At 57.3% G+C, this 19158-nt stretch overlaps 1 protein-coding gene across 1 annotated transcript; it reads right to left on the reverse strand.

Annotated features, from left to right (window-relative positions):
* Nucleotides 1-5055: 5055 nt before the first annotated feature.
* Nucleotides 5056-16769, reverse strand: Pdlim2 (PDZ and LIM domain 2). The gene is made up of 10 exons (XM_026397526.2): nucleotides 16697-16769; nucleotides 15176-15316; nucleotides 14298-14449; nucleotides 12131-12200; nucleotides 11895-12046; nucleotides 11654-11732; nucleotides 7714-7796; nucleotides 7364-7509; nucleotides 6165-6282; nucleotides 5056-5559 (listed from the first exon to the last, which is right to left on the reverse strand). The coding sequence occupies exons 2-10, from the start codon at nucleotides 15266-15268 to the stop codon at nucleotides 5382-5384; spliced, it is 1071 nt and encodes a 356-aa protein (XP_026253311.1). The 5' UTR covers nucleotides 15269-15316; nucleotides 16697-16769; the 3' UTR covers nucleotides 5056-5381.
* Nucleotides 16770-19158: the final 2389 nt, after the last annotated feature.

Raw genomic sequence — 19158 nt, forward strand, 5'->3', positions numbered from 1 at the left:
CGGAGCAGCCACCCGAGCGTCCCCCGCGCGTCCCCGACCGCGGTCGGTTGGCTCAGCCCGCGCGTCCCCACCCAGCTGGGCGCGGCCGCCGGACACTCCCCGCAGGGGGCGGGCCTGGGCGGGACGAGCAGGTGCGAAGGCGGCCGCGGCGCGGTGAGGGGTGCTGGCCCTTTGGAAAGCGGCAGGCCAGCACCCCGTGTCTCCTCTGCGCGCCCCCAATCCTGGCGGAGGCCAAGGCAAGGGCCCTGAGCCGCTGTCCCTCGAGGGGCGCGGCCCCGCCCGAGGACGCTGGCTGGCTCGCAGCCAGGGGTCGCCGCCCCCGGTCCACACGCGGGCTCCGTCTTCCGGCCGCAGACTGGGGTGCGGGGGGAGCACTGGACAGGAGCCGGAAAGGAAATGGAGCCCCATGTGCTGGCAGACGGAAGAGCGCTGACCGGGGCCCGGCGTCCTGGCGCTCCCAGCTGTGCGACTTGGGGACAGGTCTCTTAGCCTGTCAGAGTTCTGGCGCCAAGAAGGGGAAATGGTTCCGGCGCCCCGGGAAACCCTTCACAGCAGCTGCAGAGCGCTGTGTCCTGGGCTCCATCTGAACCCCCTACCCGGCCCTGTACCTCTTTCTCATCTGAGTGCCCGGGAGCTGGGGATGGATGCATCTTCAGGGTGTGGGGAAGAGCAGCCAGCAAGCAGACCTGAAGTATGACCGCTTCCCTGTCCCCACCCCACTCCTATCGGGCCCGTGGAATTCCACTCCCAACCCCCATCCTAAAAGGAGCTGCTGAGGTGGGACAGCCTGATGACCAGACGAGGGAAGGTGTCTTCTAAGGAAACATCCCCACCAGGGGGAGGGTGCAGGGTTGGGGGAAAAAAAAAAAAAAACGTCAGGAGGACTCAAATCCCCTGGAGGCAGATAAGGGAGCTGGCGGACGTGCAAACTTGCACCTGGGCCTCTGGGGGAGGGGCTGGAGCCCAAGCCACTGTAAGAAGTGGCTGGTAACAAGGAAGGAGAGGACCCTCTACTCGTTGCTCTTTCCAGGAACCCATCCTGAACATCCTCTGCTGGAGCCTTCATCAGAAAGGCACAAACGATCAGATTTTCTGATTTTATAAGGAAACTGAGGTCCACAGGCAATCCCCCAGCATGCAAAATGACAGCTAGTTCCCTGAATCGCCATTACTTGTCATTTCTCAATACCTTGATGTTCAGGCCAGGCCCTCCCCTGCTAGCCATGGGTCTGCTGGACTGCCCCCTCCTGGCCCAATCCTTCTGGATATCCCAACCCCATCCCTCTTCTCCAAATACTAGGGAAACTGAGGATGCTGGACCTGGCAGAACTGCCTTCTGCAAATCCAAGAAGGCGCAGGCATCAAATTCCCCAGCTGTGCCACACCCCACACAGGCCAGGTGGCTTCCTTCCTCCAACTTAAGAGTGGGGAGGTAAAGGGAGGGTGCCTTTGCCAGATCTTGCTCTGAATTTGGAGAATGTGGGGCCAGATTCCAAGCAGTCTCCGTGGTGACTCTGGGGCAGGAATGCATCTGGAAACAGGAAGCCCAGCCAGCAGGAATGCAGTGTCTCAGCACAAGGCTTTGTGTGTGGCTCATAGAACCCCCACTCACCCGACTACACTCCCCTCCAGGCTATGGCCCCACCCCCTGTGCAGATACTAGGCTATTTTGGAAAAGCCACAGCCCTCATGGGGACCCAACCTGACATGGGGGACCCGCATACTTCCTTCCCTGTTTTCTGCGGTCCTGACTGTGGCAGCTCCAATCCCCAAACACTTTAACCCTGTATGACCTGCCTCCTCCACCAGAATCATATACCTAGAAGAGATGCTACCCATATCATGAGGTGAACAGCTACCCTAAGTTCCTAGGACACAATGTGGCCTCAGCAGTCATCCCTCAGGCTGGCCCCCCATGCCCTCATCCCTCCACCTCTCTTCTGTGGGGAAGCCCCAGCTTCAGGAAGTGAGTTTCCTGCAAGCTCAGTGCTCAGCTGGGCCCTGGGGGGTGGGGTGGGGGTAGGGCAAAGCCAAGAGGGGGAGGCAGTTAGCTCCTGCCAGCCTGGAGAAGCAAAGGGGCCTGACCTCCCACTGTAGCCTGCAGTGGCTGGAGCATCGGCTGGAAGGCTGCCGCTGGTGACAGAGGATCAACCCTTCCCCAACCCCACCCCCAGCAAGCCAGAAGCCCTAGAAGCAGGCTCCCATTCCATTCTCAGCCCCTCCCCTTACCATGTAGAGTCCTGGGTGCTCAGTTTCTTTACATGTAGGACAAGAATGACAGGGATGCCCTACCTCTGTGCCATGAGAGTGCAGTTAGAGCCTTAAAAATGTCCCTAGCATGTCTTTAGCCACTAATTATCTGGCTGTATAACTTTGTGAATACCACTTTCCCAGGCCGGTCTGAAGGGGGTTGTATTAGATACCATCTTCAGCTACTTCTAAGTCAAATGTGTCATTTCTGGACGTATTGTCCCAAACGCAGAGAGAAGTACAAAGTACTGTAGCACAAGTGGTCAGCCTGGGTCAGAGGGAGTGGGTATTCAGCTAGCTGGCTTGGGGTGGGGACAAGGGCAAGGGTAAAAATCAGAGACTGCCCCCAACCTTGTCTGCTGACAAACTGGTTTGACTAATAACTGCATCTTCCAGAGGAGTCTGCTTCCAGGCTGTGCCTGTGGCTGCAGAGGACTCTGGTATCAAAACCCTCAGATCCAGCCGGGCGTGGTGGTACATGTCTGTTAATCCCAGTGGTGCAGGAGGCTGAGGCAGGAGGATTTCAAGTTCAAAGCCAGCCTCAGCAAAAGCGAGGCACTAAGCAACTCAGTGAGACCCTGTCTCTAAGTAAAATACAAAATAGGGCTGGGGATGTGGCTCAGTGGCCTGGTGCCCTTGGGTTCAATCCCTGGTACCCCAAAACAAACAAAAGAAACCTTCAGATCCCCTGGGAGGAGAGCCAGATGCCAACAAGAACAAGGGCCAGAGGTGGGTTTTAGCTTGGACCCACTCTGCTTCCCAGTGGCAATCAACAGCCCACCTGTATCACCTGGATACACCTTTTTCAGGTGTCCCCTCTCCACACTTGTCTTCCTCCACTCCTGTGACACCTCTAACCCACATAGTTTGTTACAGGAGGGATCCAACCATATGGAGAGTTCAACCCACACTTTCTGCTTAACACTTCCGTCAGCCTTAAGGTGAAGTTCAAACAGAGTTTGCTCAGGAGGCCCAGAGGCCACTGTTGTAAACTGAGCGTTCAACTCACAGTCACCCCAACCTCTCCTCTACCTGCCCAATACCCAAGAGCTGGTCACACCCACAGCTGCCTCTTGAACTTAGCAAGAGAGCCCTTAGCACTCACTACCACGTGTTTCTTCATGGCAGCTCGATTGCTGCCTCTTGGCCATCATCTCCAGGAAAACAAGAAATGTGTCTCTGTTCATACTCTCACTGTGCTGAGGGCCCAAGTCAGCATTTACCAGCAAGCAGAATTCCCCTTTCGTGAGCATTCTCCCTTACCATGGGTTGCACTGGACACTAGGTGGCAAAGAGGCCACCCCATTTCCCATCAGACAAGACTCCTGGGCCCGGCAGCTAGTCTTTATCTTTTCTATAAAAACAAAGGCCTGTCTGCGGCAGCCATCCAGGCAAAAGGTGAGACGATTATATCAACGTGTAAATTACATGCACAGGTGCCCAAAGAGGCAACACCGTCTCCACCAAGATCCCTTCCCCAAAGAGCCAGATAGCACAAGGCTGCCATCAGAGCCCACACACTCTGAAGCCACCTTTGATCTGCTCTGTGAAAATAAATCTGAGGCTGCTGCCCATCTCTGGCTGAGTGGGGGCAGGCTGGCTCTGGAGCACCCAGCAGCCCCCATAGAACTTTCTGAAATGTCCTCCAGGATCGGGACTATAGATGGTTGGTGAATCTTGCAGGATACTTCTGCTCCCCAAGCCCTCTCAAATGCACTCCCATCCAGGGAAAGCACACCTAGCACTATCTGTGACAATTGCTTTTTTCCCCCAAAATTAATGAAGCCAGCTAGGTGTGTGGTACACACCTCTAATCCTAGTGGCTCAGAAGGCTGAGGCAGGAGGATCACAAGTTTGAAGGCCAGCTTCAGTGACTTAGCAAGGTCCTAAGAAACTTAGTAAGACCCTGTATCTAAATATACAAAAAATGGTTGGGTCCAGGGGTGATGGCACACACCTGTAACCCCAGCAACTTGGGAGGCTGAGGCAGGAGGATCGCAAGTCAAAGCCAGCCTCAGCAATGGCAAGGCTGGAGATGTGGCTCAGTGGTTAAGTGTCCTTGAGTACAATCCCTGGTACAAAAAAAAAAAAAAAAAAAAAATGAAGCCAGCCATCTGCTGGAAAGAAGTGGCAGCTTGTCCACAGGCAGTTAGTGGCAATCTCTCAGGGTGAGGCTTGGATCTTCCCTCCCAGGCAAGGCTAACCTACAGCACCAGTCCAAGGTTATTGATGGTGATTTTGTTCTGAATGGGGCAGGCAGCCTCAGGCATGTGCAGATGGTGCTTTAGAAGACATGTCCCTCTACATCCCCCATCTCCTACCCACCCAGCTCAGATGGATTGGCGGCTCCACACCAAGTAGAGTAAGGACCACAGAGAAACCTAGCCTAGCCCAGCTTCAGCTGAGCACGAAGCTGCCTCACCAAGAAATCTTCCTCCACCTCTCTGGTCCTCTGTTTCTGTCCCCTAGCATCCCTGCCCGTCTTCAGGCCCCCAGTAAGAAACTCATTCCCTCCCTAGTATAAGGGATCATCCCCGGAAAACAAGTATCTCTACAAAAGGGTTAAGGAAGTGCCCACCCCACCTACAGAGGCAACCCTCTTTCCCCTCCATCACCCCACCTCATCCTGCACCCTGGCAGTGGGGTGGGCAGAGGGGGAATGGGAACACAGAGGTAAATACACACTGTCTACCCAGTAGCAAGGAACAGCTCCTACCCAAGGGCAGGGGAAAAAAAATGGGCATCTGCGTTTGTCCGTGTTTATATGTTTATAGAGCTCATATGTCAAAACTCTGCACAGTGAATACCGTCAGCCTCTGACCCACCCCTGTCCTAGACACTGTGCCCCACCCTGTGCACAAATGCATCAAACACAGTGGCCACTTCAGCCCGTGGCACAGGACCAGTCCTGCAGGGGGAAGGCCAGGGAGGGTGGGGCTGCCCTTAGTGCCCATAGTCCGAATCGAGTCCCAGCCCTTGACCTCACCCAGCGAGGACAAAGGGGGCTTGGGCTCCCCAAATTAGTTCATTTAAAAGCCACCACCCACCATCACCTCATCCCTGCCAACTTGCTCTGGGCACAGCCATGTCCAGAAACGTAATAAGTGGAGCTGGGCTAAGCACCGCAGGGTTCAGGCCCGAGAGCTCAGGGTGGTGGGCGCCGCGTAGCGCTGGCGGGCATGCTTCTCACAGTACAGCTCGTCGCCCACCCAGAAGTGGCCTCGCATCTTCAAGTTCAGCCCACAGTCTGCGCAGGTGTAGCAGCTGGGGTGGCGATAGCGCCCCTCCTGGATGCGCACTGCCTGGTTCCTGCAGGGTAAGGAGAACGTCAGGACAGGGACAGGATGGATGGAGACAGGGTCAGGCATAAGGTCACGTATCCCAAGGAGCAGAGTCGAGACCTGGGGCAAGTCAGAAGCTTAGATTTTTTTATTTTTATTTTTTGGACTTGGGATTGAACCCAGGAGCCCTTCATTACCACTAAGCTCTATACCCAGCCCTTTTAATTTTTTTTATTTTGAGACAGGGTCTCATCAAGTTGCTGAAGTTGGCCTCCAACTTGCAAACCTCCTTCCTTAGTCTTCCTAGTAGCTGGGATTACAGGCATGTACCACTGTGCCTAGCAGAAATTTGGAAATTATGGAAGAGAAACCCAAAGCGGTAGCATTTCTCATTCCTCCAGGGAGAAAGGAGGAAATGGGGAGGAGGAAAAGAGGAGGAGAAAAGGAGGTGCTCAGGAAGAAGCCAGCGCAGTGGTTCATTGTGAGAAGACTGCAGACAGTCTGACTCGAAGCCACGGAGACCATAGCCAGGGCTTCCCTTCAGAGCCCTTGACTGTTGCCCAGCCCTGCCCGAGGGCACCCCTGCCCGGCCCCCCCAGCTGCACCCCACCTCCATGGCCCTCCCACACTCACGCGATGCTGGTGCTGCACTTCTCACAGGTGTGGAGCTTGGGTGGGGTGGCCAGAGCCCGGGACGGGGACAGGGATGTCTGAGGGCTCAGTGAGCTGGGCAGGAAGGCAGGCGTCCCACCTGGGAGTGGGGAGGGACAGAAATTTGAGAGTTCACCACCTACAGCAGCAGCTGTGTTTAGTGAAACTGCTGTGATTTGCTCCGGGCTGGGCTGTAGCTCAGTGGCAGAGCACTTGCCCAGGGTGTGTGAGACCCCGAGTTCCATCTCCAACACCACAATGTTAAAAAAAGAAAAAAACTGCTCCAACTCTCACGCAGCCTCCAGGTATCTGTAAACACTCCTAGGAGCTACACATCAGAGCTGGAACCAGCCACCAGGGACTGGTCATTCTGTACCTCCAAATCCTCTCCTGCCTGTTCCATCATCTCTCTCTTCCTCTCTCCCCTTGGATGAGGCAGTCTCTCTCTGTCTCTGCTATTCCAAAGTGCATTCCTCCTGACCGCCTGAAACACTGATCCTACAGCATCCGCTTCCTTGAGAGCTGGCCAGGCCTGTTTGCCCCAGTACAAAGAGCTGTTCAGGAGCAGAGGGTCACATCTGCACATCAGTGTTCATCAAATGAATAATAAAAGGCTGGATGGAGCCCACACGGTCCTGTTTGCTCCTGGTGGCACCTCACCAGGCAAGGGGACCTCCCTGACTCTCCTGGTTAGAGTGCTCCTCAGCCTAGCTCCAGAGGCCCTCATCACAGGGACCTTCCTCCCTGCTGCCAGGCCAGGCTATTCTCTCGTGCCACGCCCATCAGCCCTCTGGCTGTAGGCCTCCACATTCCAGTGTTCCCAGGCCACCTTCTTAAGGCTGTTGATTGACATCTCGGTCTCCTTTCAGGGCCAAGTTGAATCCCTCTTCCTCCAAGAAGCCCTCATAGAGACCCAGGCCCCAGTGCCCAACTGCCCACTCCCTTGGCACTTTCCTGGTCCCAGCCAGCACAGCCTGCCACCTTCTGTGTGCATACTTGGTAACTCTGAGATGATTGTGAGCTCTTTAAGGACAGGGACTGTGGCTTGGCATGTGCTCCCCTGGCCCCAGTCCTGTGATGAGCACTTAATAGACACTTAAGAAACACCACTTCCTTCGCCTGTGAAGTCGGATCCCCAGAGGCCCAGGGCATCACCTTCCCACGGAGCCCTGCGGCCTCACCTCTCTCCTCAGCCTCCAGAGCTTCCTGCAGGAGCTTAAAGGAGCTGGACTGCCTCGGGGCCACCCGCGATTCACGGTTTTCCTGCAGCATCTTGAACACTTCTGAGTCCTCTTCCAGGAGGCAGCTCCCTGCCTCCGAGTCCACACTGCAGGGTGGGGCAGCCAGGAATGAGGGTCCCAGGCCGGGGTGTTCAGACCACCCTCCGGTCAGAAGAGCATGGGGGAGGGTGTTCTGGGAACTGGAGGAGAGCCCACCAGGCTTTGGGGGGGCGGGGACCCCATCCCAGTTTCCCACCTGTCCTTCTCAGGTCCTCCAGGTGCCCATCCCACCCTGCAAGGTCTGCTGGTACCTGAACCTGGGGCTTGAGGACCGGGGGTCCGGAGAAGGCGGCAGCACCCGCACAGCCGAGTCGCCAGCACGGCCGAGACCAGCCTGTGGGAGGAGAGCAGCGGGAGGAGTCAGAGCCGGGCCCTGGCCGACGCGCCCACGGGCGCTGCCAGATGCTGCTCCCCGGACCAACGCCAGGGGGCGCCCGGTCCCCACAGAGCAGCAGGACCCTTGCAAGCAACAGGCACCCTGCCCCACCCTCAGGGCCAGGGCACCAGGGCTGCTGGGTTCCAGCACCCAAGGGAGGCCAGTGACCAGCTACTGAGGCATGTGGCTTCTGCTAGGGGACTGAGCAAGAGGCAGAGATAGATGCCAAGCGACCAAATCCTGACACCCCTCTAGGCAGCACACCCCTCTCTGTTAGGTCAAGCTACCTGTTAGGGCTCTGCTCCCACAGAAAAGCAGAGGAAGCCAGCTGTGGTTCTGCAGTGAGGCCATGGAAACAAAGGGGTGGAGCCAAGGAGACAGGACGGGGCTGGGCAGGCCTCCTGCCACACATGCTGCGCTGCCCTGCTGCTCCTTCTCAGGAGAGGGCCAGGCTCTGGGCTGCCTGGGCCTCGCCCATCTGCCCTGGGAGGTCTGATCCTGCCCCACAGAACTTCAGGAGCCAAGCCCATTCGGAGTCCACACCCTGGCCCCAGGGATACCCATCCATCCAGTCTCCAGAATTTCCTCACCTTCAACCTCCTTGTCAACCCTTGAGGCTGGTTTCTGGCCAGCACTTCAGTATCCTCTCCCATTCTGTCCCCTTCCTTGCCAACCCCATCCAGAGGCCACTAAGTGGAAGACGGGGTACCAGCTAATGAAGAGGAGATAACCAAGCAGGCCAGGGAGACCTGGTCCCAGGGCAGAGATCCTGACAAGCCCGGTTCCCGCACTTTACTACTCAAAGTCAAGGACGCATTATGAAGTCAAAATTTAAAACGGCACGAATCTTTCCTTAAGCCGGAAGAACTTCAGAGTCTTCAGAAAGACAGCCCAAGACCTTCAGCCACTGGTCTGCTTTCGGCAGTTCCATTCCTGCTCCTGGGTCTTTCTGTATGCTTTTTTGTACTAGGAATTGAACCCAGGGGCACTTTACAACTGAGTTACACATTCTCAGCCCTTTTTATTTTATTTTAAGACAGGGTTTTGCTTAGTTGCTGAGGGTCTCCCTAAGTTGCTGAGGCTGGATTCAAACTTGCAGTCCTCCTGCTTCACCTCCATAGTAACTGGAATTACAGCATTTACCACCATGGTCAGCTGCTTCTAGGGTTCTTACCCACAATGCTCCATAGGTAAAGGGACTGAGGGTCAGGAGGGAACAGTAACTGGTTCAATCCACCTGGGTGTCAGAAGCAGAACTGGGACTTCACACTCAAGTGCCTAGATACAGCCCAGCTCTGTGTGGTTGATTGAAGAACTGGGCCTGGGGTCCTTAAGGACAGTGTCTCAGGCTGTGGTTTAACTGGGTGGTAGAGCACTTGCCTATTCTCAAAGGACTGAGTATTCTAAAGCCTTGGGTTCCCTCACCAGCACCACAAACAATAACAATAACATCATCTCTCCAGACAGAACAGCACATGCCCTCCACTGGGCACCAGCCTGCAGCAGATGAAGGGCTAACATCCAGCTCAGGTCCCCTCAGGAGCCAAGCCCTCATTCCCAGACAGAGGGAGGGAGGGAGCCTTGGCATTGGCTCCCCAAGGCATGTGCTTGCCCACAGGGGTCAATTTGCAGTTTCCAGAAGGGCTACGGTGTCCTACACCCTAGATTCTCGACATCTCCAGCCAGTCAGGAGCCACGGCCAGGTCAAGGTACCTCCACATCCTCCATCTCCCAGCCCTTTCTGGGGGGCCAATACTCTCATTTGGAGAGGGCCTGCCTTGCCTCCTCCCCTCCCTTCCCAGAATGACCCTTTATCTCCAAGACCAGGAAGGCTTCTCCCTCCTCACCTGCCTAAAAGCACGTCTGCGGCCAATGCCCCTCTAGTTCTGGGGAACTTGAGTGGCAGGTATGGGGTAGGGGAGGGATGCCAGGAGAAATTCTGTGGTTCAACAAATTTTGGAAATTAATCAGATCACATGTGCTTCTTTCTCATAAACTTTGAGCCTTGAAGACACTGAAGTGCAATGACACTCAAGAGGAAGCTGTGGGACCCTGTGACTCCTTGCCCAGAGGCAAAGTCTGTGGGTTATAGGAATTTCTGGTTTTCTACAACAAACCATCCTCAGAGCCCAGAGGGTGCCTGACACTAAGCAGCTGCTCCATGAATATTTGTCACAGGAGTGACAGGAATCCTCAGGGTCAAAAAAGGGAACTCAGACCATCTAGTCTGGCTGAGGCCAAGAGAGGAAGAGGGTCTATGGCAGAATTTACAACAGAGGTGAGACTGATCAGGGTCCCCCTGCCACCCCAGCCCTGGGCTCCCCTTTAATATGGGGACTTGTTGAAGTGCAGATCGCTGTCCCACACCCACCCGTGTCCCATTCAGCAGGTCTAGACTGGAACTGAGAACGTGCAATTCTAACAAGTTCCCAGGTACTGCTAGTTTGAAACCCACTCCCCCAGGCCACCCACATCCCTTCCTTGCTCGTGGCTAGGGACATGAAGGAAGGAGACCAGGAAGGCCTGTCCATGAGTACCAGAGTCCTACAGAGATGACAGTCCCCAGGAGAATCAGACAGAAAGCAGCCAGGAGGGACATGCCCTCCTCGAACCCTAAGCCAAGGTCATTCCCAGCTTGTCTGGGACAAAAACTCAAGATTCCCCCACCCCCAAACATACCAGGTCTCTCCTGGGTCCCCATGTCCCCCACTCCCAGAGTGCCTATTGCCCATCATCCTATAAAGCCCATCCTGTGTTCCCTCCAGTGACCAGAAAAATTCCTAATGAAGCTTTTTCTGCCGCCCCCCCACATTTGTCTCTCCCCTTCCAGAACACCTCCTTCTTTTGTAATTAATATCACACTGTCTAGTGCTTAATTGTTCCCAAACTGCTCTGCATATTTGTCTTATCTGGACAACTGCGTCTTAAATTCTTTAAAGACTGGGATTTCATGGAGCACCTCTCTACTCCCATAGTAGCCTCAGGCTGACAATGAGGCAGGCACAGGGCTGGTTACCAAGGAACCCCCACTGGGCAGCCCCAGAGGACCCTTCCCATTCCTTCTCCAAAGCTCCCAGTTCCTAGAGCCCTCCCCAGCCCCAGCCCCATCCCCACCCCCAGGCTCTGCTTTCTGGAAGGAAGAATCAAGCCGGAGGTAAGATTTCAGCAGCTGGGCCTCATCCCCTTCACCCTAAAGGCTGGACATGCCCCCACCCATGCTGCCCCCAGCAGCTGTGGCCCAAGACTCTCGCTGCCTCACTCCCTCACCCCTGTCCTTGGGGAGGAGAAATGCCACCAGCGGGCATGGGACCTGGGTGGAGGAGGAATCCAGCAAAGAAGGGAGGCAGACAGAGAGCAAGCCAAGGGCAGCCTGGGGCAGAACCACAGTCCTGAGGGGGTCATCAACAGTGACCTGACCAAGAGCAGAGCGGGAAGGAGGAGGGGGATGGGAGCTGGGGGCTTGGGGAGGGGAGGAATGTGTTCGAGAGATGCAGCCAGAGCCAAAGGGATTTATCCCAACAACAGCAGCAAAACTATGTCAGCCCCAGCCCAAGAGAAACACACCGAGGAGGGGAAGCCAGAGGAAGGGGGGGAGGGTGGCCCAGCAGGGAGCAGGGGGGAGGGGTGCCAGCAGGACTGGGGTGGACGGGGAGGCAGGTCTCAGGCACTCCATGTGGCCCACCAGAAGCAACAGCCTCTGTCACTAGGAGATGGCCCCACAGGCTGCCCAGGTGGCACCAGCTGCCTGCAGCCCCGGGCCACCTAGGCTGCCAGGGGGAAAAGGAAGGCGCTCCTCCTCCGCCTGGCCTCCTCACCTGTCGGCCTGCGGGGCGGCCCCCATAGGAGAGTCGGTCAGCAGCAGCGAGGCCGGGTGAGTGCGTCAGACTCTGGAAACTGAAAAGGAAGGAATGGAGAGTGGGCACAGGGGTCCGCGCAGCCTGCCCCGGGATGAGGAGGGGCCTTCAGGGTCCCCAAATGTAGCTACTGAACTCTGAGGGGCCTGGCCCAGGTCCTGTGGCCAGGAGGTCAGGGTACCTACCCACCAGCTGCACCCACCTGTGGGCAGTCACTACCTCTCCAGCCGGGGCCAGCGGGCTGGCGGGAGGCGGGGTGGAGAAGGGGCTGCCTGGCCGGGGGCTTAGGGAGGCTGGGCTGGAGTAGGCAGACCTCAGGGAAGACTGGCTGTCAAGGTGTGTCCTCAGAGACCCCTGTGGAGAGAAGAGCGGCTCCCTCAGGCCTCATCCCTGGTGTGGTCAGGTGACAGGGCTCCTGGTTCCATGGCTCTGGCTTACCTGGAAGCGAGTTGCCAGCACTTCCAAGGAACCCTCCCCGTTGGTCTGCCCAGGAGAGGCAGCCCCAGACCTGAAGGAACAAGAGGAAAAACAGTGTCACAGGAGTCCTGGCCTCCAACCCCCTACAGCTTGTGACTATGCTGTCCCCAGAATCTGGTTCTCAAGACTTGCAGGACATCCAGGACACTCGGACATCAGGCAGTCAGCTGTAGACTTTGCCAAATTCAAAACAAACAATGTCATCAAAGACCACCATCGTTTTTTAAAAGGACAGAACAGCTCCAAAATATAGAAAAGATGTGATTTTAGCAAAATATTCAATAAATTCAATTCCATTAGAAACTCCTTACATGATCCCACTCCTTTTCCTTTTTCCCCACTCCACCCGGCCTTTTCACTGGTCTACATCAGTTTGTAGGTCAATGCTGGGGAAGATGACTGAATTCACAGAAATAATCCTTTAAGTTTGTTTGTTTTTTGGTATCGGAGATTGAACCCAGGGGCACTCTGAACCACTGAACCACTTCCCCAGCCCTTTTTGTATTTTATTTAGAGATGAGATAGGGTCTCTTTGAGTTGCTTAGGGCCTCACTGAATTGCTGACTCTGGGTTTGAACTCACCAGCCTCCTATCTCAGCCTCCCAAGCAGTTGGGATTACAGGCCTGTGCCACGGCGCCTGGCAATCCTGTAAGTTTTAACCCATGGAGAAACTAAAGCTGAGAGACGGAAAATGAACGGCTGAAAGTCCCCAAGCCCATCAGTGACAGGGCCAGATGCTCACTTTCCCCCACCACTGGTGGCCTGAATGCCTCTGAAAGGTCCCTCAGGGTCCCTTCTTCAGGATTCACCCTGAAGGGGTGGCCCTCCTCTCCCTCTCTGGCAGGTAGCTGAAGGGCCTGGAGAACCAGGAAACAAGTAGATCCTCTCCCCACCAACAGTGGCAGCCGGCGAGAGGGCTTCCCTGCTCCAGGGGCCCTCTTCCAAGCCCCTACCAGGGTGGCCAGCTGAGACCTTAAATGGGAGGTGACCAGAGCCCCCACTTCCCATCCCTGCCACCCCAGGACTGCATGCTCCATAGTTCCCGGACTTCTAGCCATTGCTGAAGAAGTCAGTCAGCAGGAACCTCTGCCTCCTTGTGAGGAATGGAGACCCTGCTTCCTGCCCCAGAGCTTCTGAAGGCCAGTGGGAGGGGTGAAGAGGGGGTTCAGCAAAGGAAGCACAAGACCTGGAGCTGTGGCTTGCCTGGGGTGGCGCTGGAGGCCGGGGTACGTGGTCCCCAGAGGGACCTGAGAGGGAATGATGGCGTCAGCAGCTCCCATCCCTCCCCTGTCGCAAGCTGCCACCTCCTGTAGATTTTGATTCCATCCCCAGGTGCCATTAGGTACTCTCCCCCCTCCTTCCCTGGGTCCCACTCCCCAGAGTGGCACGAAGGGAGCCAGCTTCTGCAGCACCTCAGGGCAGGGCCCTTGGGTGAGGAGGGGGCAGGCAGAGAGGGCCTGGCAGGAGGAGTGATGGCAGAGAGGAGGGAGGTATCTGACTCAGGTTCCAGGCCTGCCCAGAGGGCTCTCCTGACTGTGGAATCTCCCAGCATTCCTGATCCCTGACTCACTGTGCTGTCCCACCCCAGGAAGCCACCTGTTCCCCCACAACCCTGGCCTCCAGGTTCAAAATCCCATAAGCCCAGGAATCGTCCTTCCCCAGCAAGGGCCCAGATTGGTGATGGGGAAGGATGCATGAGCTCCATGAGAGGCCCAAATTCCTTTCCTCCACCTGGATCTGAATAAAAGGCACCTCCTCTTATAGGCAGGGGTCCTGGAGACCGTAGGACACACCTTCCTTAGAAGTTTCCCCTCTTCAATCCACTTCATGCCCACACCCTGCACCCTCTCGGGAACCTGTCAAACCCGGGCTTCCAGGTAGCTGGTGCCAGCTTACCCTGCCCAGCCTGTGGCTGCACGCCCAGCCTGGCGCCCACCTTTCCCAGCTGGCCAAAGGGACACCCTTCAGCTCACCCAGCTTCCCTCTCCCTCTGCTGTGGGCCTGGAGCCTTCTCAGACATGTGCCAAAGGAGAACAGGAAGGCCAGGTGGAGTGAGGCAGCTGCCTGGCAGTGGGCCTGCGGAGGGGCAGGGGAGGCCCACAGGCCTGGGGAAGTGGAGAGGCCTACCTGTCCAGCTGTAGTCTCAGGGGTGAGGCACTCTGACGGATCTTGCTCTGCGCCTCAGCATGAAGCATGCCCTCTGCACTCTCCCCATTAATGGCCAAGATGATGTCGCCAGGCCGGAGGTCAGCGGCCTCTGCCTTGCCCCGTTCAGTTACCTGCCAGGGATAAGGAGCAGGTGAGTCTCCAGTACCCACACTGAGCCCATGGAGCACTTGGGGGAGAAATAGAGCAGAAGAAGACTCCCCTCTGCTGCTCAAGAAGCACAGAAGAAGCTGGGCTGAACCTTTGACACCCACACCCCTCTCTGTGCCCTTCACTGTCTGTCCAGCTAACCAGTTAGTTAATCCCCTCCAAAAGCTCCAGTGGCAGCCCTCTCCTCTCAGGCTCAGCACACCACTCAGCTCACCAGGGCTTCAAACCAAGGCCTCCCAGGAATGTGTGGTGGCAGACTTTCAGGACCTGAGCTGGGAAATACTTTCGGATAAAGAGCTCTGCCTGTGCAAATCACACCTTGCAGGTGGCGGCCTGCACACCACCCTCTGTGGGAAAGCTCCCGGCCTGGGTCAAGAGGAGACTGTCAAGAGCTCAGGAGGCCTCTTGTCCTATAACCACCCAAAATGACTGTCAGCAGGTGTAGGATTAGTAACCAAGGAGAAAAGGGCAAGCCCTCTCCTTGGCCCACTCCCTTTCACCCCCTAGAAGCTAGTTCCTACAGTGGCCCCAAGTCCCCACGGCAACAGTGCCAGCCTTCCCCTGCCCACACTGCCAGTGGCAGGGCTCAGACTCCAGTACAAAACAAGAGAGGCATTTGTGGGGCCCCGGGTAGACAGGGCAGAGCGACTCTGGGGGGTAGCTCCTTATCTCCCCAAACCAGTCCTTACCTTGGTCACCCTGATGGGCGTGTGGAAATCCCTGCCCCCGGTGATGCGGAAGCCCCAGGGTGCTGGCCCCAGCACATCCACTGTCAGTGCCATGCTTGAGGAAGAGAGGACTGGAAGGTGGGGTTCACTCCCCGCAACCTACTGGAAGTAAAAGGGAGAAGAGGGTGACAGGTCCCCAAGCAGAACGTCAGGGGCTAGGGGTGGGTAGGGTGGGTAGAGGAAATGACTAAGTCCCTCCCTCACCCCAAAGTTTCACTTCCCCCCACCCTGGGAAACTGTGACTCCGAGTTCCCCCTTCCGAGGTCTTCAGCCCAGGAGCTCCCAAGAGGCTGCTGTCTCCAGGCCACACAGGGCCTTGCTGGAAAATGGGTGGGCAGTGACTGGCAAGTGGTAGAAGATGTCTGCATTTCCTCCCTGTCCCCTCCTCCACCATCAGAACTTAGTCCCTCAAGTGCTTGCTTCCTGTCCCCAAAACCGACAGCACAAGGTACTTCCTCCCCACTCTGGGGGAGGGCAGGAGGGTGGCCTGGGTAGAGCCAGGCTCTGGCACAGGAGGGACAGCAAAGAATGGGGTGGCCCCACCAGACTATGTAAAAATCTGACCAGGTTGGGGGCTGGCTTGGGTCAGGTCAGGTCTTCAGAAGGGCCTCCTGGCTGCCTGCCCAGGCCCTGACAATGTGATTCAGATGGACAAGATCCACTTTCCACCGCCCCCAGGGGCCTGCTGCCCTCTGAACAGCCCCAGCAAGGAGGCCAAGGCTCATCTGCAGAGCGGGGCACACCCACCCCCGCTACTGGCCAGCAGGGAGAGAGGGCTGATGCTGCCTGCCAGCTGGGGCCACAGGCCTCCCATCCACTGCCCCCTCTGCTGGGCAAGGGAGTGTCCTTGCAGACCAGGCCCTTGTGGGATTTCCTGAGCCTCTAGGTCTGGAGCCAGGAGCCAACCCTGGCAGGAAGCTGCAATGCCAGGCTGAGCACCACCCAGCCCAGCACCCATCCTGAGGCTGCCCCTGGGGAGGTCCAGAGCCTGCAAGGGCTGCCTGATCTCTCATGAACACGGGGCCCCTGGGGAGGGGGATACTCTGGCTGGCGAGTCTGTCTGCCCCTCCCCTATCAGTTGGCTTCCCTTTTGCCCAAGCGTGGGCTCTATCCCTCCCCAAGTCCCCAGGTTCGCAGGCCCTCAGTCCCCAAGGCCTGGTGCTGGTGGCTCGCAAATGCCCTGAGATTCCCAGACCTTTGCGCCGGCCAGTGGACTCCGGCTGTCCGCGCTGTTGGTGCCGCAGGGAGGAGCCCAGCCTGTCGGCCCGGCTCTCCCAGTTCTGGAGCTTTCTTCCCTCTAAGGCCAAAGTACCCCCGCGGGCAGGGGGCTGGAGGTGGAGCACAGGCCACGGGGTGGGGGGCACGCCGAGGACTGGCCGCGGGGAAAGGGGCTGTGGGCCGAGGACGGGCCGGGCCCGGGCGAGCCGGCGCTGGCCGCGGAGGGTGCGCAGGTGGGCGCGCGCTCACCTGGCTGCCGCTCACCTGTCGGCCAGGGCAGCCAGGCCGGGGAGGGGAGGGAAGGAGGCAGGCAGGAAAGGAGGGCGAGGACCCGCCGCCGCTCCGCCGCGCTGTCCGCCCGACTCTGGGGAGAGCCCGCCCGGGGCTCCGGGACCTGCCTCCGCCCATGTGATCCCGGGGCCGCCCCTGCCGCCGCCCCTGGCCCGGGAAGCCGCCTCCTCCGCGCCGCTGAGCCCAGGCGCTGCCACCTGGCCGGCGCCCCGCTGGAGAGATGGAGGCAGACTCTCCCCAGAGACCCCTCAAGGCTGCCGTCGTCCTCCCGAGGTGCCCGCATCCTCCCGAACGCCCCTGAATGCAGCGGAGCTGTTCAAGTGACAACCCCTCTCCCCCTCTGCAGACAGCTCCCTCGGGCAGGTCCCATGCCCCTTCTACAAAAAGGGCCCTCGAGCCCCCCAGCCCGGGCCTGGAGCGGGAGAGGGCTGGCCGGTCTGTTGCGGTCTTCCAGGCTCCTGCGCCACCCCAGCTCCCACGCTGGCGCAGATGCGGTCTCGACACCCACAAATCCCAAGCCAGGGCCACCCTTCCGCCCTCCCTTCCTGGACGGCCAAGCCAGCCGACTTGCTGGCTTGGCATGGCCCGCGGTCGTCCCTTCTCTGCAGCTTCCCTGCTTGAGATACCCCATAAGCCTGCTTTGCGCAGGGTGGCCTGGAGAAGATGAAGTGGGACTCATGACTGGGGGTCACCAGCGCCTCTCCTTTCCTGCTGACCTGGCTGGGGTGGACCATTGTGAACAACCACCCCGGGTTCTGCCTGCCCCTTCTCCTCTACCAACCATTTACAATCCCAGCTCTAGGGATCAGGACAGGACAGCCAAGAAGGAGCCTCAGGTGTCAGCTTAAGCAGGAGGAGCCATCTGGCCAATGGTTTCCCCGGAGTCATACCTGGCAATCCTCACCCTGGAGAACTCTGGGCCCTGGGAGCCTCCTCCTGCACCCCCGGCTGGTCTCCCAACTTGGCTCTCTGGGGAACGCACCTGTGGGCACAGCTGTAACCTGCCTGCCTCAGGTGTGAGTCATTCCTCTGAGTTCCTCTGTGAGGAGTGCCCTCGGCACCTCCTCACTTACCCTGTCCCCATCTCATCCTCCTGTACTCTGTCCAGCCACCTCTGCCCTGCCACCTCCCTGGCCCCACCTCCCACAGCCTCTGTCTGGGTGTGTAAACCACTCTCCTGTGGAGTAATCCTGGGCCTCCTGGTGGGGCACTTTGCCTGCTGCACCTGCTCTACCTCCCCGGCTAGATTGGAAGCATCCACCACCTTTTTGTGTGTGTGTCCTGAGCATGGAAGCTGGGGCCTCCTGGATGCTAAGCACATGCTTTCCCACTGAGGGACACCTCCAGCCCCTGGAAGCCCCTTGAGGGAGGCAGAAATCCAAGCAGGGCAACCACAGCCTTGGGGGTCACACAAATCTAGCCTCAAATGCCTCTTACTGTGTGACCATGGGCACAGTTCCCGGCTCTCCCAGGCCTCAGTTTCCCCACGTAGTAATGCCTAGCTTACCCTCCCATCGTGTAGATTACTCTTCATAGGCAAAGTCCAGGGATTACAAAGAGGTGTAAAAACAGAGTGCTTGCCACAAATGAGAGGGTGGAGGAGGTGGGGGGGGGGGAGAACAAAGGAAGGGACATTTATCTATTCAACTCAATGATTCAAAGATTCAAGCCAGGTGTGGTAGTTTTCACCTGTATTCCCAGCTATTTAGGCTGAGGAAGGAAGATGGCAAGTAAATTCAATTTAGTGAGCCCCTGTCTCAAAAAAAAAAAAAAAAAAAAAAAAAAAAAGGCTGAGGTTCAATCCCCAGTAACACACACACACACACACATTCATTCATTCAACAAATATCTTGAGTGTCCACTGTGTGCCAGGCACTGAGTCACGTGGTCCTTAAGGGGCTCGTCCTCCAGTGTGCTTTGGACAGTCTATAAACATCTACAGGTTCATCTGCAGCGTTTCCTGCTCTGTGAGTTGTGCATTCACAAAACCCACCACAAGGACAAGTCAGCTGACCTGGGTCATGACTGTGACACAGAAGAGATCTGTCCTGCTCTAAGTGACCCTCTGCCCCGGGTACAAGTCACTGTCATCACCTGATGGGGTAAACCATCCCCAGAAATCTCTGACCCTCCCTTCACCTACGCCCTCATGCCAGCCACAAAAGTGACTTTCTTACAGACTAGAGTGGTGGCAGCCTGCGGGGAGGGGAGTAGAGGGTTCCTTTGCTGCCTGGAAGTTTCCAGGGTCCCATACAAAAAAGCAAGGGTATGGATTTGGCTCCTAAAGGAAAAGGAGTCTCAACCCTATGATGTTTCATGAGGGCTTCAGGGAATGTAAATAGAGCCAGGATGGGGGATCCAACACAGACTAGCAGGTTCCTAAAGAGTGGTCACTTCTAGTCAAGGACAGGAACTGCCAACTTGGAGTCAGGTGG

Source organism: Urocitellus parryii, chromosome 14, assembly GCF_045843805.1.
Source record: "Urocitellus parryii isolate mUroPar1 chromosome 14, mUroPar1.hap1, whole genome shotgun sequence".
NCBI classification, from domain to species: domain Eukaryota; kingdom Metazoa; phylum Chordata; class Mammalia; order Rodentia; family Sciuridae; genus Urocitellus; species Urocitellus parryii.